General features: G+C 42.2%; 1 protein-coding gene across 1 annotated transcript; it reads left to right on the top strand.

Moving 5' to 3' along the window:
- Positions 1 to 3,978: 3,978 nt before the first annotated feature.
- UPK2 (uroplakin 2) lies at positions 3,979 to 12,802 on the top strand. Its single transcript, XM_018566138.1, has 5 exons — positions 3,979 to 4,190; positions 7,758 to 7,901; positions 9,357 to 9,489; positions 11,311 to 11,372; positions 12,490 to 12,802. Exons 1-5 carry the CDS (start codon positions 4,136 to 4,138, stop codon positions 12,621 to 12,623), a joined length of 528 nt encoding a protein of 175 aa, XP_018421640.1. The 5' UTR covers positions 3,979 to 4,135; the 3' UTR covers positions 12,624 to 12,802.
- The last annotated feature ends 1,165 nt before the right edge of the window (positions 12,803 to 13,967 follow it).

Genomic DNA, 13,967 nt, shown 5'->3' with positions numbered 1-13,967 from the left:
ACGCGATTCATTATGAAAGGGATGGTAACACACTGCAATGGACCAAAAACTGCACATAACGTTTCCTTTTCACCACAGTACACTCAGATGCCACTGTGCAGGGCTTTGGGGTGGCATTTATACTGAATGCATTGTACATGTACATGGAGTTGTGAGTTGATGAGGGTTGCAGTAACGTGTGTTAAAGCGTGCATTTTAACATGTGCTATCTCAACACAATAGCTTAAATGGGCCCTATGCAAACCTGTGCTTTTTCCATGCAGGGCAGAAGAGCAAGTTCAATTCAATCCCCCACCTTGGTGGGTTCTCTGTCGCTCTGTTCAGCTGTGAGGTGTTAATACCAATTTAAACCCCAAAAATGTAATATATTGTAGTTTACCGGTCCATAGATGTGGTGGCTGCATTCGTTATCTCTTTTAAGGCCAAGAACATTTTTAGCAAGAACAGATATAAATACACAGTTAATCTTGGCAGAAATGCAGTGTCCTTGTCACTTCCTGTCAGCTTGAGAAAGCAAAAACATCCATATAGTTTTTTTGTAACCAGCTAATCTCATCAATCCAGCATATAATGCAGATGATCAAAGGCAGACATGTTTAATAACCATGGAGCAGCCTGTGTGAAAACCATTGCTCCTTCCATAGATACAATGGAGAAAAAAGTGTGGCCATGAATTGACAGGAAGTGTGTTATCACCCTAGGATAGGAAGTGTGTTACTGGCAGGATCACCAGGTGAAGATAAAGAGAAAAAAGCCTGAAAAAAGGAAAAAATGCAGCACCACATCTCAGGACTGGTAAGCTAGCATAAAATACATTTTTGACTTTGGGTTTTGATACACAAGGAAAGAGAATTGACACCGGCACTCCAAGGCAGATCAAGTACGTCTATTTATTCACGTACATGTTGCATAGTCAAACACTCAGCACAACATTTCGGGGGGCCCCCCAGGATCCCCTTCATCAGGAAAAGAAGTGACCATCACTTCTTTTTCTGATGAAGGGGATCCTGCGAGACCCCCGAAACATTGCACTGATTGTCTGACTATGCAACATGTACGTGAGTAAATAGACGTATTTTATCTGCCCTGGAGTGCCGGTGTCCATTCTTCTACTTTGTATATTTTGAGGGGAGCCACCCGTCGACATCTGTTGCACCCACTTCCTATTCAATGGAACAGCGGTTCTGAGTGCGATGGGTAAATGGACTGTATCTTGATACACAAGGAAACACCAAATACTTCCAATTATGGAGAACTACACAGTGCCAATCGCCAAGTACCATGTCACGTACCTGAGGTGAGACTGTAGTAGTGAGGAGGCCTCCCTTGCACCTCGGGTCTTGAGGCCTCTGGGGATGGATACAGAGACCTGGCGGACACCGAGTGGCACGAGTGCCGGTGGTGTGGAGCACCGTGCAAGCCTAAATCCAAAGTCCAAACCAGGGGGCAAGTCCAATCTGGCAAAGAAGTACAAAAGGGCAAAGCAGAAGAATGGTCAGTATACGAATCCGAAGTAAAGGGCAGGAAGCAGGCAAGAGTAGTCACTAGGGTTCCGGGTCACAACAAGTCCAAACAGATAACACATAGATAACAGCAAAGGAACAAGGAGAGACTGAAGATAATCCAGCAATTTGGCAGTGTCCAGGCTGGGCTTGTATAGGGGAAATGATAATTGAGGTCAAGGTCACTTCCTGTGCGCCTCCTTGGCGCTTTCCCGCCTTGCTGAATCGTGCCGTCTGCGCATGCGCAGTTGCCGCATGCTCAGTTGGCGCGGATTTGTTCTGGTTCGTGAGGCGACGTGCCGTTGGCGCATGTGCAGATGGCACTCGACTCTTACACACCAGCAGTGTCACATGGTGAGAATCTCCAGCCCTGTGTAAGTTATGACTTGTGTGAAGCTTACACAGGGGGGCTTCTCCTACTCCCAGCAGGTGAACAGAGCAGGGAGGAAAGATATGTGCTAAAGAGGGAGGATTAAAGTGAATCTGTTGTTTTGTCTTTAATAGTCAAAGCGCATATTCACTTCATTGGCAATGTGATACAAACAAGATAAACCATTGCCTCTCCTATATGAAATTATTATTTAGTTGTATATGAATACAATCACTAGAACCTTATATACACCTAATATGTTAATTAAATTTCAAGATTCATTTTCAATAGCTTTAAATCTGCAGCTTTCATTAATATAAAACCTGGTGACCCTGGCATGAAGGTTCTGTTATAGGGTGTCAACACCCTGTCCCCTCACATGTTCTGCATGAGAAAGGGGATTCTGCAAGACCCCGGAGTGTGATTATGCTGCATTTTCGTCAATATATAGACACATCTGTATTACAACTGTAGTGCCGGTGTCCATACGTCTCTTAACGCTCTGTCCCCATCTCCGAAATATACTCCTGTGTTGTAACCCTGACACATGGAGACTACAAGTGACTGTTTCAACACACATTACACAGGCATGGTCCATTGATGTCACCATCACCACTTTGAGAACGGCCATGCAGCCATTGCTGGAGTGCATGCACATAAACATGCCCATGCACATAAGCGGCTGCTTATTAAGGTTAAATTAGGTTAAAGGAGAACTATGGGGTTAGGGCTTTTTCCCATAGTTCTCCTTAGGGTAACGGGAGGACACAAACTAGCGTCCTCCCGTCACCCTAAGCTACTGCTCGCGGTATACTGAGACGCCGCAGCTGAAGCGGATCCCGACAATTGTGTCTGGATCCGCCCAGCTGCGTGAGTGACAGCTGGCTCTGCCTATCTAGAGGCAGAGCCAGCTGTACCAGCCCCCTCCCCCGTACCGTTCCGCCAGTCAGCGCTGGAGGATCGGAGCGAGGATGGGGGAATCCAGTCCCTCCCCTGTCATGGCAGAGAGCAGTGACAGGATCGAGAAGTGAGCAAACGCCGGTATGTCTCATTGTCACACGTCGGCTAGAACTATGAGGTGAGTGAAAAGCACTCACCTCATAGTTCTCCTTTAACTCACGGTTTACTCTAAACTGATGACCTGTAGAGGCGTTTAAAGTGTCATCTACAGTCAAATTCGGAGTAGCGAATTGTCTCGCCTTTTCATGTGTGCACATAATTTTTAAGCTTGGCATGTTTGCTATCTATATACTCGGCATAACCTCATCTTTAATATTTTACAGAAAAATTGGGTATTATATTGTGTTTTTGTGCACTAAAATTAACTTTGGTGTAATTTTTACTGAAATTTTGGATTTGATAAAGAGTTGCACTAATATTATGCGACGTAAACATTTTAACTGCTACCATTTTATTCTACAGGGTCCCTGCTCCCAGGAGATAAATATATATATATAACTTTTAATTTTTGAGGTCTAAAATGTGGACTATAACATGTGTGCAACAAATGCAAAGAATGCCTCGGCAGGAAGGGGAAAACAGCACCCCAACACACAAGTACAGTAGTCTAAAATGCACCTCAAGGCACATGTCCTTTTCATGTATTTAATTAAAAAAAAGTGCTGCAGCTGTGACTTTTAAAATCAATAAAGGGAATATATCAAGACTGGAGCAGATTTGCATTACAACCAATCAGCTTCTATCTTTCATTTTTAAATCTCAACTGAGCAAACTGAAGAGAGATGCTGAGTGGTTGCCATGGACAACTGCTCCAGATTCTGGCTGCTCCAGTTTTGATAAATTCCCTCCAATGCATGTATACAGTGAATGGGTTGCCTTAATCCAAATACCACATGTTAACATGAGTTTGGTAATACGCTGCAACAGACTGCAATGGTCTGAAGGGGCCCCAAAAACATAAAAAAATGCTGTGAGTTACGTAACTGGACCTAGAAGATAAAAATTGCAGTGTGTCAGGGAGTCACGTAGATGGACCTATGCGTTTTTATCTTTCATCAATACTCCTAAAACAACAAATCTGTAAAACGATGAAGGTTGTAGAGGAAGCAAAGTAACACTAAGTTATGTAGGAGGGGAGACCGTGTTTCAGGTTAGGGTGTGTATGTAGATAAGAATTTCCAGCATGTCCACATTCTTTCCCCCCGCTACTCATTGATTGGTCTGTCCAGGGAAGGTGAAACTCATTATTTGGCTTTTCACTGTATAGGAACACTAGAAACAGGTGCAACTGCCCGGAGTCAACATGCAGCTTCTGGGGCTCTCCGCTATGCTACTGCTTATTTCTGCCGCATATGGGCGTAAGTGTGAACATTTCATTTTTCTATATGGCAGTTCTGTTTATCATACTTACCTATAGTAGGGTTGATTTATGAAAGGGTTAGAGCATGTTCACTTGCAAAATGAATTTTTACTTAGCTAAATAAGGTGAAACAAAGTGAAAATTCACTTTGCAAAGAATACCCAATCATGGGCATAAAAATTAGAAAAACAAGATTTATGGTTGAACATGATTGAAGTCAGCACAACTTCAACTCATTCACTGAGCTGAGTAAATGTTCCATTTGCAAAAGGCATTTTCACTTAGATTAGTGAATGAGGTGACAGTGTGCTGACTTCAGTCAATTGCAAGCAAAAATCAGGATTTTTAATTCTCCTTGCTCTTCTTTGCAAAGTGAATTTCATCTATGTTTCACCGCATCCACTAAGATCAGTGAACATTTACTTTGCAAAGTGAAAACTCTCTTTAAAAATGATCTGCTCCTTTATTAAATCAGGGTCATTGTGTTTAGTTTATATTGCCTTTTGTATACAATAAACTTACGGAAAGTGGTATGTTAACAGTATAGCAAATTATGTTTTATATTTATTTTACTAGATTTTATATACATTTACTCTTACATGCATTAATTGTACAGATACTCTGTAGTAAATATGTGATCATAGCAAATAAAGGGTGATTTCTTTGTAGCAGTTTTATTACTGGACTTTTTAGAATTCAATACAAATCATTATGATCCCCGGATAATTTTTAGGGATGAGCATTTGTAGCTTTTTTTAAATTTGGCATCTATGTTTCAGATCTAGTTGTGTATATTACTTTTTAGTCCATTTGCACATATTTCCTAACTAATCACTCTACCTATAATATTCTGGCTGTGTATATAAAATTACAATATTGTAATAATTACCCCGGCTATATAAGCTTAATTTACAGTGACCATATAATTCAATAACTAATGCTTGGGCTGTATACAAACTCAATATGATCATAGCATCTCCTCCACCTTGGGAAGGCTCCACCCAAAGTCTAAAGCTGGTCATACACTGGTAGATTTTTGCATGAATGTTCATTTTTCATGAATTAAAAATCTCATCAGAATATTTGATAATACCATTAGAAACTTAAAGAATTTGAAATTGAATTTGATTTTAAAGAAAACCTCTCGAAATTTAAAAATTGTATCCTTGCAGTGGGGCTACACCCACACTGCAAGGGTTAATTGCTTATTTTGTCTAGGGGTCAGTGGCTTCACAAGGGGTGCCACCATTGGAGGGGTCTAGAAAGGATTGTCACCAGCACACCAAAAGTTTTGAAGCAAAAAGTCCTTTATTGACAAATCGCCATCCAATACAGACGCTTTCGGGGGTCTCAGCAGTACCCCTTCATCAGGCTCAGAATGTCACCATTGGAGGGGTGACACCAAAATGACTGACAGTCATTTTGGTGTCACCCCCTATGAAAAGTCGGGGACTCTGTCATAGACTAAGAGCCCGACAGTGTCAGGAGAGAGGAGGGGACCCGGCGGCATACCTCATCCCGCCAGGTGAAGACCCCCTCCTCTCTCTGCCAGCGTCCGTCTCCAAGATGGCCGCCGGCAGGCATCAATAAGATGACCGTGCATGCGTGATGAGGTCATCGCACACAGCGCGGCGACGTCACACGCATGCGCGATGACGTCACGCCGGGTTGTCACCCCTTCTCCGCTCCGGGTGACACCCGGCCTCGGGACGCCCCTGCTAGGGGGTCTCAACTAAAGCAGATATATTCACCTGATCCACAATTCCTCTGGGCTGTTAGACTGGACCCTGCAGCCTCATGTCCCCTGGACTTTATCAGATCTTATGCAGGTCCATTGACTTGTAATAGATGTGAAGATGCCGAGGGACATTCCACAGCTGTAGCAGAGAGGGAGAGAAGTTAGTGCTGACTGAGGAGAATCAGGTGAGTCTAGCTTTATTCGAGTCCCCTTGACAAAACAAGCACTTAACCTTTGATAAGCAGAAGTAGCCCCACTGCAAAGGTAAGTTCCTTAAAGTCCTTCTTTGACTTTCGATTTTGGAGTCAATGGAGTTTCCTGAACAAAAACAAACATCACTTTTAGAATTTAGTTAGTTAAAAAAAAAAATTCCATCCTGCTCCTTCAAATTTGTTTGTCAATATGGTCAAAATCGATCATCAATTTGACCCCATTAACTATTAGAAAGTCGAACGAAGATTCCGAAAACGAATTTCTACTGGAGTACGGCCAGCTTAACTTCAACAAAAACTTTGTCCGTTTTTGTCTATCCTGGTGAAGATATTGTCACTCACAAGGGAAATGAGAACAATTCTTCAGTGGGGACACATACAACAAGAGAAAGCTGTTGGGACTTCCAGCCTTCTTTCACTCTTCTAAAAAGAGTCATGTTATTGATTCCCTCTTGCAGGTTCCCCTTACTTCCAGCCCTGGTTATGTGTTGTCACTGTCACTAGAAGTTAGGGGCAACTTACCCAATTGGATCATTCAGTGATAAAGATTGATGGAGGTTTTTTCCCCACTCTAGTCAAAAATTGAGAAAAAAAGGTTTTGGCTGGAGCTACACTTTAAGGACCGGTTCACACCATAAACAGTGAAAGCGGTCAGGCTCTGGAAGCACTTAATCGCATTCTGGCGTTCAGGGTCGGGAGGGGGCGTGGCGGTGTGTTGAATTCAATGGCGACACAGCCCCTCCTCCCCCCGCAGTGTGACCGCCTGCACCCGAATGCGTAGCACATCAGTGACTGTGTCCCGCTCCAGTGCGAACTGCAAAAATAGTGCTTGCAGCATTTTGCAGATCGCAATGGATTGGATCGCAGGCACTTATGTGCCACGCGCTCGGGTGCAGGCGGCAGGCATGGCTGCAGTGCTATTGACTTCAACACACCGCCACGCCCCCTCCCGCCCCTGAATGCAGGGAGGCGGCCAAAATGCGATTCAGTGCACTGTTTGTGGTGTGAACCGGCCCTGAGGCATCTCAGTAGCCATTGGACATTTTGCTACATAGGGTGCAAGTACTGCTGTGCCTCCAGTGCGTGAAAGGTTGTCAGTACTTGTTCATACTATAGTTCAGGAAATTATTACATAGGGGTCTATTCACAAAGCTGCCGAGGGCAGCCAAGTGAATGACCGATCAGAAGTGAAGTGAGCCGAACACTGTTCGTCCCAATAGTTTCCTATTGTCCGGCGGCTCTGCTGCTGTAAAAAAAAAAAAAATTTAAATAATGTAAAAAATCTCCAGGGCGCTCTGGGATTTTACAATATAAGGAAGACGTTACAATCACAATACAATTCAAGACAAGATGGTAAGGAGGGCCCTGCCCGTGAGGGCTTACAATCTAAAAAGGAAATATAATGAGAAGAATGGTTTGCTGAGTCTTCATGTATTCAGGATAGATTTTGGCATGCCGAGCACTGGTGAGGGCCCGGTGCTTCTTTTAGGCTCTAACAACATGTTATTTAGAAATAATTCCTGTCAAGGAAGTAAGTTAAAGCATTTCAACTGTTTAGGTGGAAGATTGTAGTGTTTTGGAAAGTACAATAAACACATTTTTCTCCTCTCTGCAGAAGACAATACCACTGCTCTAGTTGTTGAGGTTGTTGCAAATCCTCTCTCCTCATCTGCAATTATTGCATTTCCAAGCGGATGTCAATATTCATCCAAGGCAGTAACTCTTTATGTCAACACATCCAACCAAACTACCCCACAAAGTAAGTATATCTTGGAGTCCCTGAAGGGAAGCTGTACAGGGAAGAATACATAAGCTGCCATTACTGAGCCCTAATAAAAACTAGCTGTCATGCTGGCCCACTGGCTTTATTATTTTCTAGTTCACGGAACTGGAGTAAACATGCAGTCATTTAGGTCATGTGTGAGAGTTGAAACCCATACTTGTTACAGGTGGGTGACTCGAAAACTGTTCATTGGTCAAGTGTTCAGTAGTCATTGGCTTGGGATTACAGCCAGGAAAATAGTATTTTCAGAAGAAGAGGTCAACAATGGCAAACTACGTACTTCCCTCAGTACAGGATTCCTGTAAGTCCTAATCTGATGTTATGTTTCTTTTACTGTTGCATAAGATCAGTGAAAGAATGGAAAAGGCGCAATTTGAATGAATCTCAGATATTTTTCATCATCTTAGAGCAGCATTCCTCAATCGTTTTCCAGTCACGGCACCTTTTAAAAGTATGCAAAATCTCGAGGCACGCCAGGCTAAAATGTAAATTGCTCCCGGAAGAGATGCAATCAGTGTCACTTCCAGTTCCATTCAGCATGGACAAGACTGGAGAGTGGATGTTTGCTGGTCTCTCTCCCCTCTACCTGTTGACACCAGTGATGCCGGTCCCGGGCCCGCAGGAGGGGTAGTGGAGCCCGGGAAGCAAGGTGGGTCTGTCGGGTGGGGGGAGCACTCTTTACCGGCCCCTGGAAGTGATCTGGTGGCAGCTCAGCCTCCAGAATTGCTTCCAGTGTAAAGCAAAACATTGGCTTTATACAGCTGAACAGAGTCCTGGTAGCTAGCCTGTTTAAAGGGGCCCGCTGCCTGGGTTAAAGGGGGAATCCCAGGCAAAGGAACAAGCAAACAAAAAAAAAGAACATGGAGTTTCTCCCTTCACATCAGAGCCCCCCTTCTTCACATCGGGACCCCCACCTGCACATCACATTCCCCACCTTCACATCGGGACCCCCACCTGCACATCAGAGTCCTGCGTTCACATCAGGACCCTCCAGCTGCACATCAAAGTACCCACCTTGACATCGGGACCCCCCCACCTACACATCAGAGTCCCCCCCTTTAGTGAACATTTTAAGGCACCCCCTGATAAGGCTAGAAGATGCCCCAGGGTGCTATGACACCTTGCCACTTACCTGGTACCTCCTGAATGGGCTGACTATCGCAATTAGTGCCTTGGGCCAGCTCTATCATTCATCTGGTAGCATCAGGCTGCATATGACTGACTTACATAATGTGAAATTATGGTTGCTGATTGACTATTTATCTATTACTGTTAATTTTGCTAGCTATCAGGACTCTGTTCAGCTATTTCATGTCTTGAGTGGTGCAACTAATAGAGTCAACCTTGATTTAAGGCATGCTGACTTTTGATAGATTTGAACTCCTATTATAACAATGCTTAATGCAAATACTTAACACACATTCTTTGCAGTTTTCAGTTTTACCACGCCACAGTGCCGCCTGAAACGTGACATTATCGTAATTAACAGCTCACAGTCTGGCAATGTGGAAACCGTCAACGTGGGTTACCAAATCCCAGGCCTAAGTGCAGGCACCTCATACAAGTGGGTATCATTTCTGTTTTAGATTTGTATGTTTATTTCTTTGTGTCTTGAAATGTAAAAAATTACCATATCTGTCAGAAACTGGAAAGTAAAAATATGATGCATCTGTGTTATCTTTTTAAATTAGAACTATGGCCTCCTAGAAAAATAAAAAGTGTGTGTGTGCGCTGCAGCTCTTAATTGTAAGTGCATTGGTACTTACCATTTTCTCCTATCTCCCCTGAAGAGTCTAGCAAATACCTTTTGATCCTGCCTGTAAATTCCGCCTCACGCAGCTTCCTGTGGTGGGAGGACAACAGTGCTGTACTGCTCCTAAATTCAGAGCAGCACTGTCCTTCATGTAGCCTGGGCCTACTTGCGCTACAGCGGGATGAGAAGGTGTTGCAGGGGACGAAGGTATCAGCATTGTCACTGCTGATTAATAAGCCTGCTTGTGGCCATGCCTAGTGCTGCCCTGAACTGACTATGCTGCTGAAACCCTCCCACTACTGGCTGTAGTTCCCGGGAGGGGGAGCATGTGAGACACAAATGAAGGAGGGAATGGCTGACTCAAGGAGGGTAAACAGAGGCTTGTGTATCACATAGTAATTCAATCTGCAACCTGCTTAGGCTGCAACACAAGAACCTTTAGATGTACATGATACAGAATGATAGGCTTATTAAACTTTAAAGAGCAGTTTGTGGTGAGTAAAAAATACTGCCCCAATGTTTAGAGCCGGTATGGGATGCTGCAGCTGTCCAACATTCAGGGCCGGATTTACTCTCTCTGCTGCCCCAAGGCCAGGTTCCTTAGAGGGTTATTAAACCCTCAGCTTTTTTTGCATATATCTGCATATATCTACTATAGCTAGCAAGCAGTAGATATATGCAAAAACCCTAAAAAAAAAAAAGTTTTACAAGAGGTTAAAACTTACGCGCTCCCATCCAAAAATCTGAAAAATCTTGGGTGGCTGCAAAGCATCTCGGGGTGGGCGCATGCGCAGTTCAGATTTTTGGCCGGGAGACAAGGAGAGACACAAGGTAAGTCTATGGACAGCGTGCACCCGCATGCAGACACCGTGGGACAGGAAGTGCCAGCAAGGACAGAGGAGTCAGCGCTAGATCGGAGACCCGCAGCAGCGCTGGAGGGGCAGCTAAAAACAACTGGAAAGAAGATTTGGGGGGGGGAGGGAAAAATATTTACTTTAATGTGCCCCCCTCCCCGCCAAATTTTCCCCCAGATGGCGGGGTGGCAGGGTTGGTTTTCATTTTTTAGTGGCTTCCCCGCTCTACATTTAGTCCTGCTTGTCCAAAGCAAGGCTAAATGTAGAAAACAACTACCCGCTCCGCACCCTGAACTTCATGTCCCAGGAGATAAGAATTCCACACCCCTGCTGCCTCTATGCCGGGCCTCGTTTGGCCTTGTGAGAAATCCGGCCCTACTGACAGTGGCTCTCAGGGTCACCATACACATTACAATTGGGCTGTCCAGTCTTTATAGAATCAACTTTAGATTTACCAAAACTATACATTATGAGGATCTACCTAATCAATCCAACCAATGAGTATCCAATCAGGCAGGCCCTTGCACTACATAGCTGTTGGTAGATCTAAAGGAGATTGTACAATCAGATTGTAACGTGTTTGGGGAGCTTACATCCGAGATCTGACTGATCTCAGCTTTCGGTCTCTGCTCCCAGTGCAGGGCAATGACTGCTAATATATTGCATAAGATAACAGAATATATTTTAACTGTATAAAAAGTCACAGATAAATATACAATATTGCATGACTAAAACACCAATAAAATGAAAGTACATAATGCAATCTGTCATGTTACAGGGCATATTATATGATCAACGGTCAGCAGTTTAAAGAAGTGGCTTTTATTACAAAGAGTGGCCGTAAGTATACTAACACAGTAATCTCACTCTTCTCTTGTCTCTCCCTACTCTTTTCTGTTCTTTGCATCACAGTCCATCACTATCAAGGTACATATTCATATATCATGAATGTGTATATACAGTAGATGCATGTAGGTACAGATGCTGTAAATATACAGTGGGGGGAATTTATCAAAGCACTTGCGACAGTTTTAGCCTCTTAGATCATTTTTTTAAATGTGCAAATCTGTCTTTTAACATTTGCCCCTGTTTTCTTCAGAGCCTGCACTACTTTTTCAGTTGCATGTTTTTTGCACCTTTTTGCACGTGTTTTCATCTGCACTTGTTCTGCGGCTGTCTGAAACTGGAGCATCACTTAAGAAAACACTCACAACTTAAGAAGTCCCCATGACCACTTCTTCCAGATGTGACAGTTAAACTTTTTACCTGGAGTTATGAGTCTTCTTTCCTGGAGTCTATTAAACCTAATTTATCAACAACATTGCACTAGCTTGATAAATCTGGTGCAAATATATTCCGTGCAAGTTCAAACACTCACAATAGCTATGATAAATTCCCCCCAACATGTCTAATAAAAATGACATTTATTATGTAGGCTTAGAGTGCATTGATAAATAAGGTGCAAATAAACATGGAAAATGTGTCATTACAGAAAAGTGGAGCAACTCCCTTGAAAAATTCCCCCCAGTATGTTTTCTGTTTTTTTTAGTTATGTAATTATGACCGCCTCCAAATGCTATAATTTTGTGTTGATAAATGTAACTATTTTAATCCCGCAATCTGGCAAATCTTGACTTCGGTAATCCTTTTTAATGAAATGCACTTACCTTAGTAAATACAAAAGTACCCTCTGAAGAGAGTAGTATGTGTCCCATATTGTACTTCCTCCTTAGATACCTTTTTTAAACTTTCATGGGTGCAAAAAATGAAAAAAGGGCCTCAGTCATGAAGGGGTTAAGCGTGTTTTGGTGCCTTTACATGCAGTTTGCATGTTTCGGCGCAAAAAAACAACAACTATGCTCTGGAACGAAAATTGAATTTAAATTAAATAACAGTATATATGGCATACATGCCACCTACAAAAAATAATCTTATCTGCATTTTCTTTTTATTACAGTTACGGATATTCCACCAGTTGTTTTTGCTCGAAGTGGAGGAATGGTTGTGATTACTGTTATATTATCTACTGCAATGTTCTTGCTCATTGTTGGTTTGATTGTAGCTCTTGTGCTAGGGGGAAAAGGCAAGTAATAAAAGTACAGTGGCCATGTTAATGAACTGTCACTAGAAGAAACAAGGTTCCATGTTCTTCACTGTGGGGAAATGTAAAGCACCATGAGATAATGTCAATGAGGGGTGTGATACGTTTGTAATTTTTGTGTATGTATTTTGACCGAGATTTTGTGTAAATAGTGTTTTTCTAATTCTTTTTTTCATACCAAAATCAAAATGTCTGTGAATGCAAAAAGAAGAAAATTAAGTATTTTCAACTGACTAAATTGTATGTTTTAATGCTCAGAATCATTAAACAATGTGATAATCATATAATAAACATACTAGACACTTCATTCCTTATTACTGAAAATAATATTCTTTCATCTTTATTGAGCAAACTATCTACAGTCCGTTCTTCTGACATAAAATGTAAAAAATATAAACCAGCAGACCAGATCCTATGCTAAAATGAAAAAGACAGCAACTATGACTATGGCCTTATACAGTATTCGGATAAAGTGGTTATCTTAGAAGTTCCAAAAAATAACAAAAAAGGGAAATAAGCATAGTTTAACAAAGTTAAAGCAATTTGTTTAACAATAGTTTAAACAACGTTTAACATACATTAGTACTATGCATACATGTTACCTTCTTGTTTCCCTTAATGTTACAATAAAAGACATTTTGTAGACATTTTTTTATTAATTAAACAGCATTGTATCTAAACAAATGTAAGCAATATACTTGGATGATGATGAAAAAAATTGTGACAGTCTACACATGCCATGATCATGAAACATGTCTTGTTATAACGAACTTGTCATTCATTTTGAACTTTTAAATGTACTGCTCAACAACAGGCTTGCTCTGTTCTCCCCTCTCAAACTACCTATACTTTGTTCTAAGACAGCGCTGCAGTGATCAGTAAGTATACTTGAATTTTGACAGGGAGATGATGGGTTGGAGGGGTTACTTCCTAAAGTCAGGAATATCAGACTCTTAGTAGCAAAATCAAAATAAATCAAGCAAGATTGTGACTTGTGGCTCTTACAGAAGTAGCCTGCCCATGGGTAGAACGTTTACTCTCACAAGTTCAATAGAGATGACAGAATGCTTTAGGTAACTCCAATAATAAAATAGGCACAAATATATTATTTTCCTGGTATTGAAGCTGAGAGACTCATGCTGGTCACCATCATACCAAACCTAGAGCTGACTTTGTACTGTTCCAAATTTCTAACCTTTCCCCACTCTATTTAAATTGAAAATAATTTTGGGTCGGCTTTAAAGCACTTGGGGGTATTAGCTCCTGATATACTGTAAGTACTGACCAAATGTACCATATTGCCTTTTAGGGCCCGTTCACAGGGCCACATGTTC

This window comes from Nanorana parkeri, unplaced genomic scaffold, assembly GCF_000935625.1.
Source record: "Nanorana parkeri isolate BGI_ZX_2015 unplaced genomic scaffold, ASM93562v1 scaffold922, whole genome shotgun sequence".
In the NCBI taxonomy this organism is placed as follows: Eukaryota; Metazoa; Chordata; class Amphibia; order Anura; family Dicroglossidae; genus Nanorana; species Nanorana parkeri.
The sequence above is the reverse complement of the archived record's forward strand: the minus strand, read 5'-3'. Positions and strand labels throughout refer to the sequence as shown.

Excerpts from the sequence above, each read along its gene's own strand:
- UPK2 (XM_018566138.1), top strand. The coding sequence starts at position 4,136 with ATGCAGCTTCTGGGGCTCTCCGCTATGCTACTGCTTATTTCTGCCGCA. Across the intron at positions 4,191-7,757 it reads TATTTCTGCCGCATATGGGC|AAGACAATACCACTGCTCTA; the intron begins GTAAGTGTGAAC and ends TCCTCTCTGCAG. Across the intron at positions 9,490-11,310 it reads AGTGCAGGCACCTCATACAA|GGCATATTATATGATCAACG; the intron begins GTGGGTATCATT and ends GTCATGTTACAG.